Raw genomic sequence first — 25954 nt, forward strand, 5'->3', positions numbered from 1 at the left:
TGCGCGCTGGGCGGGCCGGGCTCCCCGCGGCGGTGATGGCGGCGCCGTGAGGGGCCTTGGGCGGGCGGGCAGGGGAGCGCGCTCGGCCCGGGCCCGCCGCACCGGCCAGGCCAGGGGCGGGCTGTGCGGTCCCGGCCCCGCCGCCCGCGGGGCGGCTCGGTGAGCGGGAAGGAGGGAGGCGATGGCGGCGGGCCCCGGCAGCGGGGGGGCGGCGGCGGCGGGAGGGCCGGGCTGGCGGTTGCCGGGGCGGGTGCTGGAGCTGGTGTTCTCGTACCTGGAGCTGCGGGAGCTGCGGAGCTGCGCGCTGGTCTGTAAGCTGTGGCACCACGTCCTGCACGGCGACGAGAACAGCGAGGTGTGGCGCAGCCTGGCCGCCCGCTGCCTGGCGGAGGAGGCCCTGCGCACAGACATCCTCTGCAACGTGCCCACCTACAAGGGCAAGGTGAGCCCGGGACCCCCGCACACCCCCCCGGGGACACCCCCCAGGCCCCCCGGGGACTCCCCTCCCCAGTCTCTCAGCACCCCCCTAGGCCTTCAGGGACACCCCCCCCAGTCTCTCTCAGCACCCCCCTAGGCCTTCAGGGACACCCCCCCAGTCTCTCTCAGCACCCCCCAGCCTGTCAGGGACACTACCCCCCAATCTCTCACCACCCCCCCAGCCCTTTAGGGACACCCCCCCCAATCTCTCAGCACCCCCCCCAGCCCCTCGGTGACAGCCCCCATCCTATCAGGGACACCACCCCCAATCTCTCACCACCCCCCCCAGCCCTTTAGGGACACCCTCCCCCCAATCTCTCAGCACCCCCCCCAGCCCCTCGGTGACAGCCCCCATCCCATCAGGGACACCCCCCCCAATCCCTCACCACCGCCCCAGCCCTTTAGGGACACCCTCCCCCCAATCTCTCAGCACCCCCCCAGCCCCTCGGTGATGCCCCCCTAGCCTGTCAGGGTTGCCCCCCCTCAATCCCTCACCACCCCCCAGCACCCTGGGGACACCCCCCTTCCCCCAATCTCTCAGCACCTACCCCAGCCCTTTAGGGACCCTCCCCAGCCCGTTGGGGACACCCCCCCAATCTCTTTCAGCACCCACCCTAGCCTGTCAGGGACACCCCCCCCCCCAATCTCTTAGCACCTCCCAGCCCCTTGGGGACACCCCCTTCTCCCCAGTCTCTCAGCTCCCCCCCAGTTCCTCTGTGACACCCCTAGCAGCCCGTTGGGGACACCCCCCCAATCTCTCTCAGCACCCCCCCTAGCCTGTCAGGGACACCCCCCTTCCCCCAATCTCTCAGCACCCCCCCAGCCCCTTGGGGACACCCTCTCCCCAATCTCTCAGCACCCTCCCCAGCCCCTTGGTGATACCCCCCCCAGCCCTTCAGAGACACCTCCCCAATCTCTCAGCAATCCCCCAGCCACTCAGGGACACCCCCCAGCCGCTCGGGGACACCCCCCACCTGCGATTGCAAACCAAGTGGGGGCCATGAAAACCATGACAGGATTTTACCTCCCCCACCCTCCGTAAGGAATGTTTAAGGAAGGAATGTTGTTTTTTTATGAACCTGGTGCCTGACCCCAGCCCACGGGGGAAGGACTGAGAGACATCAGACTATGAACCCTTGATGTAAAACAAAGTCTCTTCCAACTAATCCCGGAATACGTACTGATACCTGTTATTTAAAAAGTCCATCTAAGGGAAGATTAGCTAAAGAGCCAGGAATCCATGTTCTAAATAGATCGGTAAAGGGAAGGGGGTTGTTAGAATTAGATGAATGAGACAGGTAAACTGAGGCAGGTGTCGGGTAGTTTGTAAACCCTGAAGTACCAACCAATGGAGAACAGGAGAGGGAATTTGGGGGGATATAAGCAGGGGCTTTTTGCCCTATTATGTGTGCCTACATTTAGGTAGAACACCCGGTATTGCAAAATCATTAATAAAATATGCTTTGCTGAGAGATCCTGCCTGGGCCTATTCTATTGGCGAGACGATGGTTTCCTACCCCTCCTTCTCCTCCTCCCCCAGGTCCGTGCCTTCCACCACGCCTTCAGCACCAACGACTGCTCACGGAACGTCTACATCAAGAAGAACGGCTTCACGCTGCACCGCAACCCCATCGCCCAGAGCACGGACGGGGCCCGGACCAAGATCGGGTTCAGCGAGGGCCGCCACGCCTGGGAGGTGTGGTGGGAGGGCCCGCTGGGCACCGTGGCCGTCATCGGCATCGCCACGAAGCGTGCGGCCATGCAGTGCCAGGGCTACGTGGCCCTGCTGGGGAGCGACGACCAGAGTTGGGGCTGGAACCTGGTGGACAATAATTTGCTGCATAACGGGGAAGTGAACGGCAGTTTCCCCCAGTGCAATAACGCGCCCAAATACCAGGTGAGTGGGGCTTCGCGTGGGCTGGAAGCTCTGCTGGGTCCGACTCTCTCGTGTGTCCTGGTGTCTGCTGAATTGGCCCCTCAGTTCAGGAAGGACAGGGAGCTGCTGGAGAGAGTCCAGTGCGGAGCCACGAAGATGCTGAAGGGAGTGGAGCATCTCCCGTGTGAGGAAAGGCTGAGGGAGCTGGGGCTCTGGAGCTGGAGAAGAGGAGACTGAGGGGTGACCTCATTCATGGGGATCAATATGGAAAGGGGGAGTGTCAGGAGGATGGAGCCAGGCTCTTCTGGGTGACAACCAGTGATAGGACAAGGGGCAATGGGTGCAAACTGGAACACAGGAGGTTCCACTTAAAGATGAGAAGAAACTTCTTCATGGTGAGGGTGCCAGAGCCTGGCCCAGGCTGCCCAGGGAGGTTGTGGAGTCTCCTTCTCTGCAGACATTCCAACCCGCCTGGACACCTTCCTGTGTAACCTCATCTGGGTGTTCCTGCTCCGGCGGGGGGATTGCACTGGATGAACTTGCGAGGTCCCTTCCAGTCCCTGACATTCTGGGATTCTGTAAATGCCCCCGCGAGGGTCTCTTTGCCTTCCCTGCAGAAGGCAAGTGATTCCACCTTGTATAGATTTGCATCCATGTTCTAAATAAGTCTGTTTGAAAGAAAATATGCATACTAGCTGAGTACTTAACAGAAACTTATATTTTAAAAAGAACATTGACACTTTGATCTTTCTTATGCCTATAGAGGAATTAGAGCAGTTTCAACTGGTCTTTTTGAATATCCTTGATCCTAGTAAGATTGTCATGGTTTATGTCTTGTGCTGAGAGAGAGAAACCAATTGATAAAATAATGAATTAATTCAAAGAACTTAACTATTTTCACTTTCTGACTTGGTGTTTGCTTTTGGGTAGACACGATTTGCGATTCCAAGCAATTTAGCAGGCTGTGAATACCCAAGAGAATCATAATTGCTTGGTTTAAAAGGCGCTCTCCCTGCTGCAACTACAGCTCGAGAGCACAATATCAGGTCCTGAAGATTAGGAACCTAGAAAAAAAAAATAACACAAGTAATATTAAATTATTTGCCTTAGTAACTAAAAAAAATAGTGCATGAGATTTATCCCTTTCATGCTTTACTTTCTTCACTACTTAGTTTCTACAGAGGCCTTTCCCCCTTCATTCACCTCAGGCTACACCTGTGTGTGGCGTTCACCGCGTCTGACTCTCTTTTGTTTCTCCGCGTTTACTTCAAATATTGAGTGCAGAGCATGTAACATGGGTGTCTGTTTAGACACCATGTTGCCTTTTGAAATAGAAGCTGAAAAGGCTGTCGTAGCCTTCTGAAGTAACGACTTGCCCCACAGCAAGGTGAGCGGCTGTGGGGTTTGACCCCTTCATTGTACAGCGGCGCGAGCTGAGGTTAGTGCTTAGCTAAGGGTCTTCTTGCAAAAACCTGCAGCAGTGCTGAGTGCTGCTTGTTTTCTCGCTGGCTGCGTTCCCGTCGGTGACGTCCCTTGGCTGGGATGCCGGGATGTGATGTTCAGATAATCTCAGCTTATTAAAGAGCAAGTGTCATCCCACCGTTTTGTTCCTATAGAAGTGTTCTTCTGGTTCCTCGCACAACTACGTTTTGACTGCCGGATTTCCTTGCATTACAACTTAAGTGTTATAATATCCATCTCATAATGCCGTGGCTTTGTACAAGCATTGGCTTATGTTTCAGTTGTGGATGAAGATCTGTGTAGTAACTTCTATCTGATATTCCTAAATTTCGTGTAAAAGTTCACCGCCAAGCACTGTCTGAAGATTATACCCATCATTTTTGCAAATAATACCTAAAAATACTGTTAAGACAGGTCCCTTTCCATTTGCATGTTCCCTAACGTGCAAACTGGGCTGGCACTTTCTAGACTCGACCCTTTGTGCTCATTTTCTGCTGTCCCTGTCCAGGCCTTTCTGCAGCAACAGGGTGAGGAAAGGTTTTGAAGCCCAGAGTCCCCAGGTCGTGTGTGGACTTGAGGGTGAAGGCAATCGCTGCTCTCTCTGTAAAAACTGGCGAGAGCTCAAATCAATGATATATTTTGTATTTATTAAGACGTGTACAGCGACCTGCTCATAGAAAACATACTTTAAAGGAAACTCGTGTTAGTGAGAAGAAAAACGAGTTGCCTGGAAGAAATTCGCAGTGTGGGGCTGGCTGTGAAGTTTGTGCGGTGTCCTGCTGTGCTTGCTGCTGGCGTCTGGGGCTTGTACTTATGTCTAAAATACCGTGTACTAGATAAGCGCAGGGAGCACCGTGCGTGCTCGGATCCGAGTCGCTTGCTGTGTTTAGTGTTGGTTTCACTCATGTATGTATGCGTATGTATGATGATTTTTCACGCTTGTTTTGCGTTGGAATTTCCTTCTGCCTTGGTGAGGGAATCCCTCCATCAGCAGCAGCACCTGCATAATCAGTAGCCTGTTCTGGTGTATTTTATATGTGGCACTTACCTTTCTAAAACAAGTCAATCGTCTTTAAAATTGCTCTTCCCAGAGCAATTACTGCTCAGCAGCAGCAACATCTAAATACAGAGTTTGGGTAACTTGCAGGCCACTACAAAGTTTCCACAACTCTGCAGTATCGGATATAGCCTGCTAGCTCTCGGTGTTCTTGCACCACGAGGTTCGTATGAGAAGGGCTCCATTTGTTATCATGTCGGTGGTTAGATGCGGGCTGCCCACTGGAAATGGGCAGCAGAGGTACTCAGGATCCTGGTGCATTTGGGTGAAACTGAGAAATTCCTGGTATAAAAGTAGTGAGAAACGGGAAAGCCTTGCTTTAAAATTACCTGCGGCATTAAACACGGGCTATGCTTTATTTTTGCGTCTCCAGTTGGACGCGTTGATTCTTTCTATGTATTTTTTTTTAATTTCTCTCCTGCTGTCTCTGTTTCCAGATAGGTGAAAGGATTCGAGTTATCCTGGACATGGAAGACAAAACGTTAGCGTTTGAGCGGGGCTATGAGTTCTTGGGAGTTGCCTTCAGAGGACTGCCAAAAGTTTGCCTGTACCCGGCAGTGTCTGCTGTGTACGGGAACACAGAAGTGACTTTGGTCTACCTGGGGAAACCTCTGGATGGATGACGTGGATTTTTTCCTTGGGACATCGAGATGGGGATTATCAGGAGGAGAAATCTGCATGTCGGTTAGAGGGAAAAACTTGTACTCGAGGGAAAAACAACAAAGTGTGGGCACGTCTCCAAGAACCACCGAGGGAATCACGCGGAGTTTGGAAGCGGAGGACCAGCCGTATTTCAGGAATTGTGTTACTTTTCCTCTTTCTACCAGGCCAGAAAAATCCTCAGGGTCGCAGTTGGTTGAGTGGGAAGCTGACACGTGCACGTGGCACCAGATGTCATTGCTGACCTCAAATATTTAAGAAAGGATTTGATACGAAACTGCTTGAGGAAAGTTAACCTGCGTTTTGTAAGTGGCGTGTTTTGTGAAAAGACTCCCATTTTAAAACTGCTTGTTCCTTCCCTTCCCTTCTTCGGGCCTGCGTGAGCACTGGAGGAGAGCGAGTCTGGTTGGGTTTTATTATAATAATTATCTTTTTAACATCCCGAGAAGCATGGTCTGTCTGGACTGCCCTTCTCTAGTCTAACGATACGAAACACGTGCAGCTATTTTTCAGTATATTTCAAGGGTTGTATATATAGAACATGTTGAGCAGAACACTTAAAAGAAAGGGTTTGCTTTATTCTAACTGGGTCATAATTTCTTAAAGGGAAAAAACCCCCACTACACGGCATCAGAAAATATACCTCAGAGAGGTATATAATGTTCATGTAAGTGTAATTCTGTTGTGTTGTAAAGCATTTTGGGAGGCTCTTGTGGAGTACGGTGCTACATTGGGTCATTTTCTGTGAAAGTTTCCATGGCTTTAGCAACAGTTTTGTTCTCTGTAGCAAAATGTTTTCCCTTTTGCCACAATTTGCTGACCCCTTTAGGAAAGGAAGGCACTGCACAGTGAGCTCATCTTCCTTTTGGTATAAAAAAATACAAAGTCTTAAAAGCATTCTTACGCTTTCTAATCACTGTTGCGAAATGTTTCAAAATAACGATGAAGGAGCATTCGGTTTCTGAATGCAGACCTTGATTTCGGCTTAAATGACTTTGTAAGGCTTTCAGACGTGGCTGAACCTTTCTGTAATTAAACAAAATGCCCCAGTACCCACGTATTCACCTGCACCTTTTCAGTCAGGACGAGTAAAATTCTCCCCAACCCTTTGACGGGGATTCTGGATCGATGTCTGGAGTTTTTAACTTGCACTGATGTTCTATAAACCCCATACAAACCCCTCTGGGGTGGCTGTGAGGATGAGGAGGACCTTTTTGGTGAAACCGCTTTCATCAGAGGTTGGAAAGTCTGTAGGGAGCCCCAGAACGGCTCCTTTTATTAATAATAACGCATTAAAATCTGTAAGCCCTGTGGCTCTTTCTTGCCGATTGATGTTTCCCGAAGCTGTCCGGGCTATTTCAGGGTTGGGTGAGCTCTTCAGAGAGGGAGAAAGAAATGTTTATACGACCTCTTTTTGCTTTATTTGTGCCAGAGAATGTGAATCGCTTGATACTGGGCACTGAGCAGGGAAGAGAGGAATTCCTCCTCAGCTCTTGCTCGTTTTTCCTCCCATTACTCGAGGGGGCTCCCAGTCCTTGTACCTCCTAGATAACCACGTTCTGCGCCGGAACGGAATGCGTACGTCATTACCATTTAAAAGGATTTTAAAGTATTTATTTGTTTTGCGTGTTGTTGATTTGCGTGTTGATATCGAGGTCCGTTCCTCTCGGCTGCGTTAAAGGAACAAAATACGCGGTGAGAAATGAAGATGTTTTAAGTGGTGCTGAGAACAACGGAATAAATGAAGTGGGGTGGGCATATGAGTACCTTTTGGGAAAAATCCGTTACAAGCTTTGATTGTACTGGACTGTAAAGTATGTATCTGCATAGCAGAACCCTGGGGCGTGAAGTGGGGAAAAAAAAAAGAAACAAAACCCTGTCCAATTTCAGAAAATTGTCCCCGAGATGAATGTATCCTCAGTGCAGTCCTGAAAGACACGACCTCTGAGCTTGTTCGTGAATCCAATTAGATGCAAGTAAACCCTGAGAACTTCTGAGGAGTTTTATTCACAAATTAAGATTGATTTCCATCCTTCAGACTGCGTCTTACCCTATAAATAACATCCCTCGAAAATGAGAAATGCTGAAAGTTGAACATTCCTGAAGGGTGGGTTTGGGGGGGACTCACTTCTGTAAGATTGTAACTTATTCCTGGAGACCAATGCTGGCTGTACAAAATATTAAAATAAACTCTGCTGTAATTCAGGAGGAGGTATCGGTGTGGATTATCATGATATCCATGGTGCGGAGATGGGAAGAATGGAGTAGCGGCTTGGTGCACCAAGAAGTTTTGAGACTGTGTGATTTGCTGCATGATTGCTTCAAAAGAGAGCTTTCCCTATGGAAGTTCAATATTTCTCGATGCTTTTAGGAAGAAATAGGTGATTTTAGGAAGAACTAGGAGACTGTGTTGGGTTGTGAGCTCGGAAGCACTTTCCAAACTCCCCGCATCAAAAATTCACCTTGAAGCGGTGAACTTCAGGCCAACTAACATCTCGGAGCTCCTGCAGGAGCAAAGAGGTTTGATGTCGCCTCGCCAAAAATGTCCAATCGCTTTTTCTAGCCCAAGTTGCCCAAACAGCTATTTGAATTATTTTCCCCACCCCGACTAGCGATTTAATTGTTTTGGCCAGTCGGAACATCAACTGTTCGTAGCTCCCGTAACAGAAACCAGTCCGGTTCACGGGTCTTGCCTTCAGAACCCTGCAGGATATCCATTATTCTTCGATAAACGAGCATTTTTTTCTATTGTTTGAATAAAACTCAGAATTCTGTGTGGTTTTAAGTGCTGTGCGAACTGTTGGGAGCTGATCTGGCCGCAAATCAAAATGGCACGAGAAACTCACCTGGGTAGAGGGATATTTGCTTGAAATTGGGTTTTTTCCTCCCATTTAAAATGCAGTGGCGAGCGTGCGTTTTTGGGAGTCCTGCCTGTGCCTCCCACTCGCAAACGCCATTTGGTTTTGTGACTTCTGGCCGCATTTCAGGTGACAAAACCAGCCAGGAGCAGATGGCCCTGATCTTGCAGCTGGATCCTTCCCTGCCTTGGCTTTTACTGACAATCTACATTTTTTAAAAATTTCTTTAACACGCAGGGTGTGTTTTCCAGATGGCCGCCTCTATTTTTTCCCCCTCTTCCGTTTTCACTGTGGTGACGACGGCAGCGATGAATTAAAATAACGCTCGGCCTGATATTAATTTGATGACACAAAACTGAGTTTCTCTGAGTATTCGAGATGTAACCAGCCCTGAGTGATTCCCGAACCTGCGCATTTCGATACTGCTTTTTCAGTTCTAGCTACATCTTTACACGTTATAAATAGCTTTGGACTCAGCTATAAGTGCTATATGTGCTGCTCTTATTATTGCATAATACAGATAATTTGGTGAAATCTTTAGCCAGAAAATGGCATTATTGACATGTGCTCTAGGATAAGTTCTCCATTTAAAAAATAGGTTTTTAAACGGTGGGGAGCGCAACGTGTTGGATTTCTGTAAGTGACAGCAGTCCACCTCGCACTGAGATATAATTCAGTCGAAAGGAAAATTAATTAAGCGGTAAACGAACATGGAAAGCTCTTCTTGCCGTGATGCTGAACCTGCTAATTTCTACGTTAAGCGGATTTTTCATACAGCTGCATGGATGATGAATGAATTCTCACACCTCCCCACAAGAGGGCAAAGTTACCAGTGCCGGGGGAGCCCGGACTTTGAGTTTCCCAAGTGTTGTGCACAATAAATGTTTAATGTGGAACGTTCTCCGTTACCCTCTTAAAAAAATCAAAGCAAACCAAAAAAGCCCCAACAAAACATCGTGGGGACGTGGATAACGGACATGGAATTATTAAAAATATACTTCTTCGTTTGAATCCTTGATCCGGAAATTAGGCTGAGCAAATCTTTGCAGAAAATTATTTGCGGTGACAGTGAACTGAGTTGAGATGCTGAAATCGCCTTAAATACGGGGAGTGATTTGGGAGGCTTGAACCAAATGTCACCGTTGTCCCCATAGCTGGTCACTCATCAATCCGCTTTTTCCCAGACTTGCTTTTTGTCTTCTTGGGCATTCGGTGATCAGGAAATAGTGATATTATCAAAAATATATTGAAAACTGCATAAATATTCCAGCGCAGTTGAAAAACCCCCCCACATAATCATTGAAAAGGGATTGAAAAATAAAACCCGTTGTATATTGCAAGTGTTGTTTATTCTTCGGCAATTTTACCAGCTCAGCAAACGGAGGTGTCGGTTTTCCCTGCACTTGAAGACGTGTTGTGAGCTACCTGGAGTTGCTTCGTGTTTGATTTATTTTGTCTTTTTAATCCGTGTTTTTCTACCTGTGTCAAGAGCTGTCGATTTACCTGCAGGCAATGTTTGCATGGTAAATGTAGGGAGGTATAACCTGCCTGTTCTGCTCTTCTGCGTAGTGTCGGATCTTCTTGTGAGCTCCTGGGTTCTACAACCGAAACCTTTGGGGATTTTCTCCAGCCGCAGCAGGAGCCTTGTAAATGAATGACCACCCCGGCACACGTCACCTTTATTTATCTCCAGCGTTCTATTGCTCAGGATATTTTAATGTATGTTTTGCAAAATGATTTTTGTTTAAATCCTTCATCGAACAGCCGATTTCAGGTTGTGAACCTGCTCCCATTTGCACAGTGCGGCCTCAGCATCTTCAGATGCTCCAAAGCCAGGGACAGATGTGAAAACAGCTGGTTCACCCCCCCCGTGTGTCCTCCAGCTGCAAAATACCATTCTTTCGCAAACATTCGGGACGGGTTTCATCCCTGCGGTGAGGCACACCAGCCCCCTTTGGCCCTTTGGTCTTTGTTTAATGCAGTTGAAAATCAGGGCTGGACAAAACCTGATGGATAACAGGAAGCACAGACCTATTTTCAACCTAAATAAGTGAGCGTGTGCCGCGTGTCTGACCTCTCCCTGGACTCTCCGTAGATAATAACGTGTTAAATCTGTGAGCGAACAGATTATGGGCTGTGCTCTGTCTGCAAAACCTCCCGGTACCCGATGACGGGTAACAAACCACCGGTTGCAGCTTAAGCTGCACGGAAGACTTTGGTGATAGGAGACTGGAAGCCTGCAAGTGAGTTATTATAATAAATCAAGGTTATGAAGTTCTTTTTCATCCTTAGCACGCTCTGCTTAGGAGAAGTAAGCCGTATCCAGTCGCTTTTAAATAGTAATTTAACAGAGCACACTCTGCCAGCTTCAGTGTGTGACAATAATTAAAAAGTGCTGGACAAACCCGCCAGTAAAGAAATGGATGTCGACCAAAATGCTTTTTGTGTGATACCGTGAGTATTGCAGTGGTTAAACCTCTTCAGCCTCTGCCACTTCCAAATCAACTTCCTGGGTTTTTTCTTGGCTTTTGATGCTTTTGTCACGGCAGTTCACGTCTGACGTTGCGCACCTGAGCCCTTCTGCAAGGTCTTGTGCAAGAGCGGAGCTCGACGGTAGGATGTCACACTTCGTGAACGGCTGAGAGATTTTATCTCAGGTTAGGCACACGAGTTTGTCTTATTCTCCAAAAAAATAATTGATGCCTGCAGAACTGGAGCAAAGTTGGAACTAACATTTCACACTCTCCTGAGCCTCATTAATATCGAAATAAGTTGGTTTTACGTGTCAACCTGTGGCCTGGTGGCCTCACCCTCCCAAACTGGGAGGAGCGGCTGGCACTGGGAGGCTGCGCTGCCATCCAGAGACCTGGACAGGCTGGAGAGCTGGGCGGGGAAAAATTTAATGAAATAGAACAAGGGCAAGTGCAGAGTCTTGTGTCTGGGCAGGAACAACCCCAGGTTCCAGTATAGGTTGGGGAATGAGCTGTTGGAGAGCAGTGTAGGGAAAGGGACCTGGGGGTCCTGGGGACAGCAGGGTGACCATGAGCCAGCACTGGGCCCTTGTGGCCAGGAAGGCCAATGGGACCTGGGGGGGATTAGAAGGGGGTGGTCAGTAGGTCAGAGAGGTTCTCCTGCCCCTCTGCTCTGCCTGGTGAGACCTCATCTGGAATATTGTGTCCAGTGCTGGGCCCCTCAGGTCCAGAAGGACAGGGAACTGCTGGAGAGAGTCCAGCGCAGCCACGAAGATGCTGAAGGGAGTGGAGCATCTCCCGTGTGAGGAAAGGCTGAGGAGCTGGGGCTCTGGAGCTGGAGAAGAGGAGACTGAGGGGTGACTCATTCATGGGGATCAATATGGAAAGGGGGAGTGTCAGGAGGATGGAGCCAGGCTCTTCTGGGTGACAACCAGTGATAGGACAAGGGGCAATGGGTGCAAACTGGAACACAGGAGGTTCCACTTAAAGATGAGAAGAAACTTCTTCCCGGTGAGGGTGCCGGAGCCTGGCCCAGGCTGCCCAGGGAGGTTGTGGAGTCTCCTTCTCTGCAGACATTCCAACCCGCCTGGACACCTTCCTGTGTAACCTCAGCTGGGTGTTCCTGCTCCGGCGGGGGGATTGGACTGGATGAGCTTGCGAGGTCCCTTCCAGTCCCTGACATTCTGGGATTCTGTGCTGAGCATCTCTGGGACATTGCAGATCGGCAGCTGCTCTTTTCGGAAGGACAATGGAGTCCAGGAGAGAAAGATCTACTTTATTAATCGATGCGTCTGTTTGAACTTTCTCCCCTCCGGCATTCCTGTGTTAACTCAGCGCTCCGTCTGAAAGGTGAGAGCCTGCTTTGAGTCTCTCCCGGATAAAACCTTCAGGTATGAGGTTTCAAATAAAACAATGATGTCACCTTTGTGTTAATTTGTTTTAAAAAAACCCCACAGAATCTTAAATCCTGGCCGTTTTTTCCGCTTTCTTACGCAAGAGCAAGGAATATGGTGTACGAGCAAGAGGACGCGCCAATCCTGAAACCCGGCAGGCTGGGTTTTCTCTGCCGCTTGTCCCAAAAGCATCACGCTGGAAAGGAGGGATGCTGAGCGCCAAGGCTGAAGACCACGGAAAGGAAGATTTTGGAGGGCGAACGCTCCGGCTTGGTCCCAGCCCTGGTTGCATCGCACCCGGAGCAGAGCTGCTGGTGAGCAAAGCGGGGATTTTGGCCAGAGGGGAAAGCCGGGTGGGCTGCGCTTCGCTCCGTCAGGAGCTGAGATAGTTTCACTTCCCTCGGCGTTAGTGACACAGTTACTCGCTTCTCTTAAGCGGAACGGCAGCAGGAAGGGCGGACGTGTGACTGCAGATGGGGGTCGTTTTTCTTGCACAATTTGCATTGCTGAATGATGTCAAGGAGGTGACTCGTCTGTGCCTTCTCCTCCTGGTGACTTAGAACCTCCAGTCCTGACAGTTTTACGCTAATAACTTTGGTAAACGTGCTGGAGCAGGTGGGTTGGGTGTTTTTATCACTTCTATTGGTTTATCTTGTCGTACAGTACAAAACTGAGATCAATTTATCCACATCTGGCAACCCTGTGGGGAAGAATTGGGCAAGACCTTGAGGTCTAGGTGCAACCAAAGGCCAAAGCGTAGACGTAAGCAACCCGGTCCTGAGGGTTTCCAGCCCTTGAGGAGATCTGGGAGGAGAGGTCGTTGTCTTCTCTGGCCCTGGGCACTTGTTTCTCCTGCAGATGCCTTGCGAGCAGTTCTCCAGAGCATCTCGACTGGCTCGGGCTCTTGCTTGGTATTTAGGTCCTCGGTCAAACGTCCTCCAAGCCCAAAGGCGTCGTTTTCCCAGTTTGTGCTGGAAGCTCCCCCGGGTCCCTGGGGGCTCGTTGCACGTTGTCGGTCTGGTGGGGTTATTTCCTCCCCGAGCTCTCGCAGCCCTGATGTCTGCAGGTGTCAGCGAGCGAGCAAACCCTGCGCTCCGCTCAGAACAACCCACGATTAATTCGGGGTTCAGAGAAGACTTCTTTGAGCCCCCTCTTTCCGTCAGAAAATGTGGCAAGGGCTGGGAGACTCGGGACGGCTGGAAATGGGCGAGCAAAGCTGAGCTTGGTGGCGAATAAATGGAAGAGGGAGAGCGCAGGGCGCGGGCGGCTCTGGAGAGGGAGCAGGAGCGCGGTGGGGGAGTCGGCTCTGGCAACGGGGTTCACGATCCCATGATCAACGGGGTTTTTCCTCCAAAACTTATTACTTTTTTACATGCATAGCTGCCTGGACGCTATTGAAATTGACTTTTTAAATGAACTGTAACTAGGGCTTATTTTTGGAGTAGGGCTTATATTTCGAGCATCCTCAAAAATCCTGAGGGAAAGAGGGCAGGTCACGCTGACCATCGTATTGCTGATTGCTACCCAGCCACTAGTACAGCTGGACCACTGCGGATGTTAAACTAGTACGCAACGTTTTATTTATTCCTGGAAAAGTGATAGGGGCTCCCAACATTTACGATTTTTCTTTCTTAGTAGTTTTAATTGAAGCAGGGCTGTAGGAATACTAAATTTTTTAAAGCAGTCTAATTCAGGAGAATTTAAAAAAATGAGGGAATGGTGGAGACCTGTTTTGTTGTTAATTTTTTATTACCAACATTTCACTTAAAATGGGAAGAGAATATATTCCCCTCGCTTTATTATGGGAACAGAGGAAATATACAAGCATAGGCAAAGATTGAAATAATGTCTTAAAAAGGGTGAGAGAAAGAAATGTTATGGAAATGGTGTGTTTTCAGTTACATTTATTGTTTGTAACTATCATTTATATGGCCATCAAACGAATGATCTGTTTTCTCTTTTAGGTTCACAGTTCATCTTAAATTAGAGGCAACTACCACAACTGGCAGCTTCTGAGATACATTAAACCTTCAGCTTCCCTTGTTTTACCCAGAGCAGGTGATTAAATAACTTCTTCACTTGTGTCTTCTTGGTACCTTTGTGCTGTCTGTGCACACTTCAGCCAAGCAGCAAATGCAAATATGGTGTGGCTTTTCAAGATAAAATTTGGATTTTCTTTAATTTTCAGAGTCGTCGCTGACCACAGTGTCTGGGAATGAATGGCCGGAGGGAGATGCTGGTCCGAACCCTTCCTGATGAGTCCAACGGGTGAGATGCAGCTGCGACAGAATCTGTCGCTCAACCCTACGTAATATTTTCTGTAACGCTGTCTGTGGTTTCCCACAAGCCTGGATGTTTCTGTCGGTATTTCTCTGAGCCTTCCCAGGCTCGTTTCCCAGAGCGGCTGCTTGTTCTCTCCGTCCCTTTTCCCTCCGCAGGAGCCGGAGCCTTTCCGGGGACGCTTTGCACCGTCATCCCCTGCAGAACAATTGTTTAATTCTCTCCAGTTCTCCATCGCGGTGGGAGCAGAGGAAGCCCATGGAAAAATGTTTCCGTTTTGCTTTGCCCCGACTCGTCCGAGGCTGTTGTCCTGCTGGTGTGTGAACCGTGAGTGACCTTTCTCTTGGTGCTTCCACTCCGGAAAAAATCATGTTTCCTGCAGGAAAATGAAGGACAGGCCGAGGTGCAGCGATGGGGCTGCTGATTTCTGTTGCAGTTTCTCCTTTCCCAGGCATCCCAGGTGACCGGGAGGCTGCCCTCTCCTTGCAGCTTTTCTCTTGCTTTGTGCTTCACAATTTGAGGGTTGTCAAGGGAAGAAAGATGGTTTGGAGGGAAGAGGAGGTGGGAGGAATTTCAGTTTTGGGGAGGTGCTGGAGCGAGTTGAGAGAAGGGAACGGAGCTGGTGAGGGGCTGGAGCACAAGTGTGATGGGAGCGGCTGAGGGAGCTGGGGGTTCAGCTGGAGAACAGGAGCTGAGGGGAGACCTTCTGATCTCTGACCTGCCTGAAAGGAGCTTGGAGCCAGGGGGGGTCGGGCTCTGCTCCCCAGGAACAAGCGCCAGGACCAGAGGAAACGGCCTCAAGTTGCGCCAGGGGAGGTTGAGGTTGGATCTGGGGAACAATTTCTTCCCCAAAGGGCTGTGGGGCATTGGAACAGGCTGCCCAGGGCAGTGCTGGAGTCACCATCCCTGAAGGGGTTGGACAGACGGACATGAGGTTCTCAGGGACATGGGCTGGGGGAACGGTTGGACTCGATGATCTTGAGGGTCTTTTCCAACCAAAATGATTCTGTGATTCTCTGAACGGAGGAAGCTCCTGGGTGTAAAACCAAATGGGGATTCCCAGTCCTCTCCTACAGCTGCAGGAATTGCAGCTGCAGGTGTGGACACGGCTCCACGCCGCTGAATCTCCTTCAATTTAATCCACTTGTGCATTGAGCTGGATTGGAACTTTTCAGCTGATCACACCAGCAGCTCCTGGCAGCACAATCCCTACACTTTTTCTGTGCCGATATTAGAAAACAAATAAAATAGACCTCAAAGTGCACATCCAGTCCTTACTGGGAGGGCTGGGTGGGGACGTTATGCTGCTTGAGAGGAAGAGGAGGGGAGCGAGCAGCAGCCTTGGGATGTTTTCGGCTGCAGGATGTGGGGAAAGTGTGAAACGCGAGGCCGCTGCTGGCTGCCCCAGCGCGGGGTTTGCGCTGGTTTGGCTTTGGGGATGAAGCAGAGGATGAAGCACATTATTTTCTCTCCCAGCTCCTCCTGGACTGTGCAGAAGCTGGTTTGACCCTTGGGGCACCTCCTTTGGTGGCACTGCACGAAGGAATCTCATCAGAAGGTCTCCCAGGAGCCTCCGGATCACCGGGCATCATCACAGGTGAGGATGCTCGAGTTTTACACCCAGCTCTGGGTGAACCTCTGCTGGCTCCTGCCTCTCCGAGCAGCGGATGAGTGGGTTTGGCGTGGGCCAGGCTGGGGTTTTGAGGATGAGGAGCGGGTTTGTAACCATCGACCGGCCTCAGCCCTTCATGTGACCTCGAGTAACGCCATGGGAATTTCACCCCGCTGCGGAGTTCCTGCCATCTGCTCTGCTTCGCCGGGATGAGGGGTGCTTCTCTCTTTTCCTTCTTGATTTTCATACTTCAAACTTCCTTGAAAAGGGAGGAAATGAAACCACAGGGCTTTTTTTTTTTTTTTTTGTGAGTGATGTGGGAGAGCTCAGGCTCCTTCCGGAGAAGAAATGAAATTTAGGGTGAAGGCAGAAAAAAAAAAATCTCCCCACTCATTTGTGTTGGCTGCGGGAGTTTGGGGGCCACTTGCTCTGGGAGGTGGGGGTGACCTGCGCTGTGACATCTCTTGGGGTGCTGCAGTCACACGGTTCATCCCCCGGCGGGTGCAGAAGGTCCCGTTGGTGCCGGTGCCTGGGACGCGGAGGTTGCAGGAGCTGGTCCCGCCGCCCAGGGTCCTATTGCAGGGCTGAAACCTTTCTCCAGCGTTTTGAACCTTTTCCCAGCTGGGTGAATCCAGGCAAACTGTTTTCCCTTTCGACAGCTGGATTTGCTGGGGATTTGGGGGTTCCTGAGGGCCCTGGGAGAGGGGAGACATGGGGTGGGGAGATGGGGCCTCCCTGTTCATATTGCCTTGGAAATGTGGGGTTTTGTCTCTCTGTGCCTTGGCAGTTGTGGGAAAAGCCAGTTATGCCGATTTTCACATCAGGATCGGCACTTGGGAGGTCCCTGTATCCAGGTGGGTCCAGCCTGGCTGCTGGGTTTGCCGAAATCCCCAGCAGCCCCGGGAGACCCGAAGGTCTGCGGGTGGTGGGATCTGAGCATCCCGAATGTCAGCCGGACAAGGCGAGGGGCTGGGCCCCAGTGTCCCACAGCGGGGACTCGACATCTGGGGACGTGTTCAACCTCAGCTTGGGATGCAAGGGGAAATAAGAGCTCCTTCTTCTTCCCCTGTGGGAAACGCAGCCCTCGGCTCCTGCCGAATCATAGAATCATGGAATAGTTTGGGTTGAAGGGACCTTCAAAGCTCGTCTAGTCCAACCCCTGCCATGAGCAGGAACATCTTCAAGCCCCTGCGTTGGGTGCTGGAGGCAAGCGGAGGACTAGAGGGACACCACAGGAGCAGGTGCCATGCAGGGGACACTGCCCAACGGTGGCTTTTGTCCAGCACGGGCAGAGCGGGGAGCAGGTGAGGACCCCCCCGGCTGCCCGAAACCCTCGCAGGAGTTTTTCTGCTGGAGGAGTCGCGGTGCCAGCGTTGTCCCCGGTGCTGGCTCGTCCGCAGGAGCTGTGTGACCCTTGGGGTGAACAGGTTCCCCCTGCCCACCCGGCCCCCCCAGTTCCTCCTTGTTTGCAGTGCATGACCCTTTTGCGAGCTCGGGGAGCGAAGCGCCCGGCCGTGCCGCTGCCTCCATGTGACTGCAGTTTCCGTTGCCTCCTTCCGCAAAGGCTAAATCGGTGCGGAGCGCGAGCGCGGGTGGGACACCAACCCCGCGGGTCGCACCTGCCCGCGTCCCGCCAGCCGCCGGGCGCAGCCGCGGGGTCCCCCCGCTGCAGGATGAGTGGCGGCGAACCCCGCGTGCCACCCCACGCGGTGAGTAACTGCCCCCCGATAGCTTTGCCGGGGGGGGGAAAAAAATCCCACCGGGGGTTTTTGGGGAGACAGCTTGAAGATCCGTGGTGCCCGCGCGTGGCCGATGCCCACGCGGGTGAGCGCGGCGGCTGCGCGGGCCGGTGCCGGCGTGCGCGGTGGGGACTGCCGGCGTGGGGGCTCCTCGGTGGGGCCGTGGGCACCCCTGGCCCCGGGAGGACGGAGCTGCTGCTGGTGCTGGGAGAGAACAGCACTGGGCGGCAAAGAAAGGCTGAGCTGGGTGAAGGAAATTCTGCAGGGGGGTTTCAGGGCTCAAGGTGAGCCAAAACCACTGGTTTTTGGGTGCGGCGAGGACACAACAAGGTCCCTCTCCTGCAACTGTGCATGAGGAAAAGTGTGACCAGCAGGTCAGGGAGGTTGGAGGTTGTTCCTCCCCCTCTGCTCTGCCCTGGTGAGGCCACATCTGGAGTTGGGTCCAGTTCTGGGCTCCCCAGTTGAAGAAGGACAAGGAATTACTGGAGAGAGTCCAGCGGAGGGACACAAAGATGCTGAGGGGTCTGGAGCATCTTTGTGCTGAGGAGACACTGAGAGAGCTGGGGCTGTTGAGCTGGAGAAGAGAAGCTGAGAGGGATCTGATCAATGGGATCAATATCTCCGGGTGGGTGTCAGAGGATGGACCAGACTCTGTTCAGTGCTGCCCAACGCCAGGGTGAGGGGCAATGGGCACAGACTGAAACGCAGGAGGGTCCATCGGAACATGAGGAGAAACTTCTTGGCTGGGAGGTGCCAGAGCCTGGACCAGGCTGCCCAGAGCGGGTGTGGAGTCTCCTTCTCTGAGACATTCAAACCCGCCTGGACCGACCTGTGTGATCTGCTCTGGTGACCCTGCGTGAGCAGGGGGGTTGCACTGGGGGGTCTCCAGAGGTCCTGCAACCCAACCAGCCTGGATTCTGGGATTCTGTGACTCTGCCTGGGCACAAGGTGCTGCTGGAGACCGAGGGCTTGGGAGGGCACAAGCTGCTGTGTACCCGCTCCAGCCTGGGGAATCAGGGCTGCTTCTCCATCCGTATCAATAAATACCACTTTGAAAGCTTAATGCTTTTGGCTGTCCCAAGGAAGGAGACAACTCAGGACCTGTCCCCTGCTCCCTCTGTGCTAGGAGGCTCCAGCTACCCAGGGTTGCCCAAAATAACCCCGTTTCTTCTTCAAGCACCGGCAGTTATGAAAACGCCGCTTGCCGAGCCCTCACCGAGCCCTCGCTGCTCATTTGCCTGAGGTTCAGCTTTTCCCCAGATGCAAATGCCGTCAGCTCCGCTTCCAGCAAGTGAGTAAGGGGGCAGCTGGTGCTGGAGAGCCCCCTCCTCCCCGGGGGACCTGGGCAGGGACGGGCGCTGGAGGGGACACGCTGGTGGCCGGGCAGTGTCCCCGGGGGGTGTTTGGTGCTGGCGAGGGGGACGCCAGCCCTGACAGGGGAAGCCTCTGCGGGGGGGTTGCAGTTCAGTGGTATTTGAGCAGCTGTGCAGCGACAAGGGTGACTTTCTCATGTGTGGTGGGGACCGGGCTGCAACGTCCCCATCCCTTTGCCTGCTCTCCTTGCTGAACCCCCCCAAGGGTTCCTGCCGGGGTGGGTGGGATCGGTGATGGAGCTTTTTGCCCCAGGTTCCAGTGTCAGTTGGGGAATGAGCTGTTGGAGAGCAGTGTAGGGAGAGGGACCTGGGGGTCCTGGGGATAGCAGGATGACCATGAGCCAGCACTGGGCCCTTGTGGCCAGGAAGGCCAATGGGACCTGGGGGGGATTAGAAGCGGGGTGGTCAGTAGGTCAGAGAGGTTCTCCTGCCCCTCTGCTCTGCCCTGGTGAGACCTCATCTGGAATATTGTGTCCAGTGCTGGGCCCCTCAGTTCCAGAAGGACAGGGAACTGCTGGAGAGAGTCCAGCGCAGCCACGGAGATGCTGAAGGGAGTGGAGCATCTCCCGTGTGAGGAAAGGCTGAGGAGCTGGGGCTCTGGAGCTGGAGAAGAGGAGACTGAGGGGTGACCTCATTCATGGGGATCAATATGGAAAGGGGGAGTGTCAGGAGGATGGAGCCAGGCTCTTCTGGGTGACAACCAGTGATAGGACAAGGGGCAATGGGTGCAAACTGGAACACAGGAGGTTCCACTTAAATATGAGAAGAAACTTCTTCCTGGTGAGGGTGCCAGAGCCTGGCCCAGGCTGCCCAGGGAGGCTGTGGAGTCTCCTTCTCTGCAGACATTCCAACCCGCCTGGACACCTTCCTGTGTAACCTCATCTGGGTGTTCCTGCTCCGGCGGGGGGATTGCACTGGATGAGCTTTTGAGGTCCCTTCCAGTCCCTGACATTCTGGGATTCTGTGTGATTCTCCATGGGCAGCTCATGGTGGCCCAGGTCTTGTGGACTCTGACGGGCTCCCTGGGAAACCTGCGCCTTTCAGGATGAGCGCTCTGCAGCTTTGACCTTCTCCCCTCTGTGTCCGTCTCCACAGGAGAGCCGCCGCTGAGATGGAGGCCCCGCTCCCCGCTCTCCCCCTGCTTCTGGTCCTCCTGGCAGCGGGATGGAGAAGCGGGGCGGTCACAGCCCGGGCAACATCTCCCGGCGGCTGCCAGCTCGTAAGTAACTCCTCTCTCACAAACCCTCACCCTTCCCGCTGCGTGATCCTGCCCAGCAAAGCCTCAGCGTCTCCAGACCTTCCCCTCCCGGCTACTGGCTTAGCGAAGGAATGGACTGGGGTGCCAAGGCTCTGACCGTAGAGCCACCTCCGCTCTCCTCATGCTCCCCGGGCTTTTCCCTCCTCATCTCCCCGCATCTTGGAGACCTTATTGCGGCCTTTCCATACTTAAAAGGGGCTGATAAGAAAGATGGGGACAGGTTTTAGCTGGGCCTCTTGTGACAGGAGAAGGGGTGATGCTTTTAAACTAAAGAAGGGAGATTCAGGCTGGGCATGGAGAAGGAATTGTTGCCCTGAGGGTGGTGAGAGCCTGGCCCAGGTTGGCCAGAGAGGTGGTGGATGAACCATCCCTGGAGACATCCCAGGCCAGGCTGGACGGGGCTCTGAGCAACCTGAGCTGGTGCAGATGTCCCTGCTCATGGCAGGGGGGGTGCTGGGGGAGCTGGGAACATCCCTCCAACCCAAACCATCTGTGATTCTGTGATCTCCACCTCTCAGAGCAATGTTACTTATCCACTTCTTGCTTTTTAGGTGCAGAGCACCACGGACTGCACTGGGAGATGGCTGAGCTCTGTCCCAGGAAACCTTGGAGGTGACACCGAGGAGCTGTTACTTGATGACAACACTATCCGTGTCCTGGGCAATGCCTCTCTGCTCTCCTACCACCAGCTGCAGTGTCTCAGCTTGACCAAGAACCGGCTGGAGCTCATCGAGCCTGGCGCCTTCCTCCGCAGCCAAGGCCTCCGTGTGCTCTCCTTGGCAGACAACCTCCTCTCCACCAACTACTCACTGACAGCAGCTGCTCTTTCTGCTCTGCCAGCCTTGAGGACACTGGATCTAGCTGGAAACCGCCTCACTGAGGACATGGTATCAGTTTTGGTCTGGAACTTGTCTTCTTTGGAGTCCTTGTCCGTGGCCAGGAACATCATCATGAGGCTGGACTCGTCCGTCTTCACGAACCTGACGCAGCTGTTGGAGCTGAACCTGGAGAAGAACTACATCTTTGAGATTGACCAGGCTTTTGACGGGCTGCAGAGGCTGCAGAGGCTCAACGTAGCTTACAACTGCCTCCCGTGCATCGTGGAGTTTGGCCTGACGCAGCTCAGGGTGCTCAACGTCAGCAACAACATCATCGAGTGGTTTCTGGCCCTGGAAAGCGATGACCTCTTTGAGCTGGAGGTGCTGGACCTGTCCCACAACCGCCTCCTCTTCTTCCCCGTGCTGCCCCGGCAGAGCAAGCTGCGCTCCTTGCTGCTGAAGGACAACGAGATGAGCTTCTACCAGCGCCTCCCCAACGGCACATCCCTGGCAAACGTCACGGTGCAGTTCCAGGTCATTGACGGCAACTCCACCAGCATCACCACGGTCAATTTGTGGGATGAGATCTGCCACAGCAACCTCTCCTCCCTGCGCCTCCTGGACATGAGCCAGAACCAGGTGTGGTACCTGCCGGAGGGCTTCCTGGCCCAGATGCCCTCCCTGACCCACCTGAAGCTCAACCAGAACTGCCTGGAGATGTTTCACCTATCGGAGGGTGACCCCTTGGCCATGCTGATGGAGCTGGACCTCAGCCAGAACCGGCTGGAGGAGCTGGGGGCGGACGTGGGTGCTGGGGACGTTCTGCCCAACCTGCAGCTCTTCAACCTCAGCACCAACAGGCTGCGGGCGCTTCCTCCTGGGCTTTTCACCTACACCAGGAAGATCGTTACCGTGGACCTCAGCCGCAACCGGGTTGACCTCTGTCCCCAGCCCACCATTGCAGGAGAGGCCGAGAGTCCCCCCTGCGTGGACATCAGGGGCGTGGAGACCTTGGCCCATCTCTCCTTGGCTGGTTGTGGTCTGCGGGGACTGGACGGCCGCCCCTTCCAGGGGACGTCGTTGAGGCATTTGGACCTTTCCGATAACCACCAGGTGCTGTCCGGGGGCCCGGGCTGGCTGCAGGACCTCGCTGTGACGCTGCAGGTGTTGTCTCTGAGGAACACCAGCCTCTCCTCCGCCACCGTGGACTTCTCCGCCTTTAACAGCCTGGTGCGCTTGGACCTGGCGGGGAACTCCTTGAGCGTCTTCCCGGCCTCGCTGGGCGTCCTGCGGCTGCGCAGCCTGGACCTGCGGGACAACGGCCTCCCGGCTCTGCCGCCGGCCGTGGCGCGGACGCCGCTGGGGAAGAGCCTGCGGGAGCTCTACCTCAGCAGGAACCCCTACAACTGCTGCACGCTGGGCTGGTGGGACGCGCTGCAGCGGGCGGAGGGGCTGCGGGTCCCCGACGGGCGGGAGGTGACGTGCAGCTTCGCCTCCCGCACGCTGAGCCCGCGGGCGCTGCCCGAGCCCGTCCTGCGCAGCTGCCGCTGGCAGACGGCCGACCTGGCGCTCCTCTACCTGGTGCTGGCGCTACCCACCTGCCTCACCGTCCTGGTGGCCTTCGCCGTCATCTTCCTCACGTTCAAGCAGAAGCTGCTACAAATGGTGAAAAGCCGGTGCGGGGTGTCCAGCCCTTACTGATGGCTGGGAGGAGGAGGACGGGCTCGGGATGGTGATTGTGAGTGGGTTGTCAGGGTGACCCCGAGGTGGGTGAGATGAAGACGCGATGGGTGGAGGACCAGGGGATGCTGGGGAGCTGCTGTTTCTCCACAGGTACCCTAAAAGGTGCAGGGCCATGGCTGGTGATGGACCCTGGAGCCGTGCCGGGTGTCCTCAAGGGACACATCTTCAGCAGAAACCATTAGCAGGTGTTGGCGAGAGCCGAGCAGATGTGACACCAAACATCTCTTAGCCAAAGGGGCACAGACAGTTGCCCCCCAGCTCTGTTCCCCCCGCTCAGGCAGTTCCTTTTATTTATTCACCCCTGTAGCCAACTCTGCTGCCAAACATGCTCCAGCTCTGCAGCAGCCTCCAGGAATCACCCCAGGCTGGAGCAAATGTCCCCCGGGCGCTGCAGGGAAGGGTCCCCGTGGCAGCGGCTGCCGGCGCTGGCAAACAGCAGCAGCCCTGGGCGTGCACCCATGTGCGAGTGCCGATAAGACAGGCGTGTCAGCAGGGCTGAAAAACACACTGCGGGCTGTCGTTGCTTGGTTAAAGTCGCGATCTTGGCTAAAAGAGCCCATTAAAAATCATCCAAGCTGCAACGATGTAAAATATCGACTAAAAGTCAGGAGAATAAATTATATCAGTGGTGATATTTTATCTTAAATTTCTTTTCCTCCAGCAGCTGCTGGATTAAACAGATGCAAAGGAAGTAAAGAGGATGCCCTCCTTGTTGTGCAAGCTTGGCTCTTGTGGGCAGCGTGGTGGGTTTCCTCCACCCAGCGCAGCTCGTACCAATATCGCGCTCCCGGGGCCGTGTGGCTGCGTTCCTGGGGGTTGGTTCCTGTGAAATGAGAAGTGATGGTGGTTTGTGCTCAACTCAGAAGCTCTGCTGAGAACCGGAGCGGCTTTACTCCCGCGGGATGTCTCTGGTGGAACACGTCTGAGTTTAGAGAGAAGCTGGGTGCGGGGAAGCGGGCGGTGGTACCAGCGTGGGCACATGGATGAGCTCGGCGGGGTGATGTGGGGGTGCTGGGGTGACGGAGCTGGGCTCGAGCCCCCGCAGCCAGCCCCACTGTCACTCCGCCTTGCACTGGGGTTGTCCTGGGAGGTGTGTGGGGCTGGGGGTGATGCCGGGGGCAGCGCAGGCAGCCAAACCTGGCAGTGGGGCCAGCACGGCAGCACCGTGCCCAGCACCGGCGTCGGGACGAGGATCGGAGTCATCGGTGAGCCTGGAGCAGCTGATCACCGTGCCGGGCTGGAAACAACGGTGTAGGTTGGACCATACTGGACCAGCGGGCAGCACCACTGGGCCGAGCACTGGGCAGGCTCTAGAAACCTGGCTGTCAAATCTGGCTCAGAAAACGGCTCCTCTCTGGCCTTATTTTAGACCAAAACAGCCAAAACCAAACTAGGCCCCAGCTGGGGAATCCCTCAGCCTGTTTCAGCCGTTCTTTTGCCCATAAGCTGCACGCCCGGGGGCCAACAGCGACCTATAAATACATCCCTGCGATGTTCTCCAGTGGGTCTGTGCCGGCAGCAGGTACTGCAGCCGTGTTTCGGTGTCTCCCCGCTGGCTGGGTGGGCAGGGTCCCCCGCTGCGGTGCCGGGTGCATGTCTGAGCTTCCTCCACCGTGCCCGTTGCTGCTTCTCCTTTCAGCGGGGCACAGCCGTGGGAGCGCATGTAGGTAGGAACCCAGGCGGTGCCCGGGGTGTCCTTGCTCATATTGAGCCGATGTGGGGGATGTTCAACCCTCCTCCATCACGGGAGGGATCAGCAGCTTTGCCTGGGCACCGGGGACACGGTGCCAGGAGAGTTGAGGCTCACGCGGAGCTGGGACCTGCTAGAGATGTCAAGGGAACAAGACGAGCTTCCAATTTTAGAGTGGTTGGCGTCCTCACAAAGCTGCTGTTCGTCATCTTCACAAGGTGACGGCCATCAGGGGAGGTCCTCAGTGACCGGAGGAGGACAAATGTCACATCCATCTTCAGTAACAGCCACAAGGACATCATGAGGAGCAATGGGACGGTCACCCTCATGGTGGGGAAACCACAGAGCGGGAGCAGCCAGTGTGGACTGACCGAGGTAAGTCACGCCTTACCAACTTCTTTGCCTCCAACGATGAGATAGTGGGTTTCTAGGCAAGGGGAGAACAGCAGGTACCATTTCGCTCAACTTCAGCAAGACTTTCAGCACCGTGTCCCACATGTTCTTGCACCCAAGTGAGGATGTTGTGGTCTGGACGGGTGAGCAATCAGGTAGGTGAAAACCAGTTGGATGATGAAGCATGGAGGGCAGCAGGTGGTAGGACACACTCTACCAGGAGGGTGCTGAGTAGAGGCGTAGGGCAGGGGTCTGCTTTGGGGTCCATCCGCTCTGATGTCTCTGTGATCTGGAGCAGGCTGTGGAGTGCCTTTGTGTGGAGCTCACACATGAGCCCCAACTGGGAGAACCAGTTGATACCGGGCAGGGCTGCTGTCCTGAAGGATTGGAGTGGGCTGAAGGAACGGGCCAGCAGGACCCTCACAATCCAGGGGGTGATTTACCCCGCTCAGCTCAGTGCTCATTAGAAGACCTCACCCGCGAGGACGGCCGTGTCCGGGGAGGGGTGCAGGCTCCGGCGTCCCACCCCCGCCAGGACAAAGCCGGGTGTCCGCTGGCCTGAGCCCCAGCAGGCTGGGTGGGGAGCGGATGTGCCCATGGGTCACCTCCCACCCAACTGGGACATCTTTATATCCTAAAGTACTGGAGAGAGTGCGGAGGAGGCGATAAAGCTGGTGAGGAGCTGGAGCACAAGCGTGATGGGAGCGGCTGAGGGACCTGGGGGGTTCAGCTGGAGAACAGGAGCTGAGGGGAGACCTTCTGATCTCTGACCTGCCTGAAAGGAGCTTGGAGCC

At 53.8% G+C, this 25954-nt stretch overlaps 2 protein-coding genes across 2 annotated transcripts; both read left to right on the forward strand.

The window, feature by feature from the left end:
- Positions 1–36: 36 nt before the first annotated feature.
- On the forward strand, positions 37–7635 carry FBXO45 (F-box protein 45). Its single transcript, XM_065640114.1, has 3 exons — positions 37–442; positions 2018–2374; positions 5309–7635. Exons 1-3 carry the CDS (start codon positions 182–184, stop codon positions 5492–5494), a joined length of 804 nt encoding a protein of 267 aa, XP_065496186.1. The 5' UTR covers positions 37–181; the 3' UTR covers positions 5495–7635.
- An 11434-nt stretch (positions 7636–19069) lies between these two features.
- Positions 19070–23679, forward strand: NRROS (negative regulator of reactive oxygen species). The gene is made up of 3 exons (XM_065640277.1): positions 19070–19176; positions 20354–20477; positions 21068–23679. Exons 2-3 carry the CDS (start codon positions 20370–20372, stop codon positions 23033–23035), a joined length of 2076 nt encoding a protein of 691 aa, XP_065496349.1. The 5' UTR covers positions 19070–19176; positions 20354–20369; the 3' UTR covers positions 23036–23679.
- The last annotated feature ends 2275 nt before the right edge of the window (positions 23680–25954 follow it).

This window comes from Caloenas nicobarica, chromosome 8, assembly GCF_036013445.1.
Source record: "Caloenas nicobarica isolate bCalNic1 chromosome 8, bCalNic1.hap1, whole genome shotgun sequence".
Lineage (NCBI taxonomy): Eukaryota > Metazoa > Chordata > Aves > Columbiformes > Columbidae > Caloenas > Caloenas nicobarica.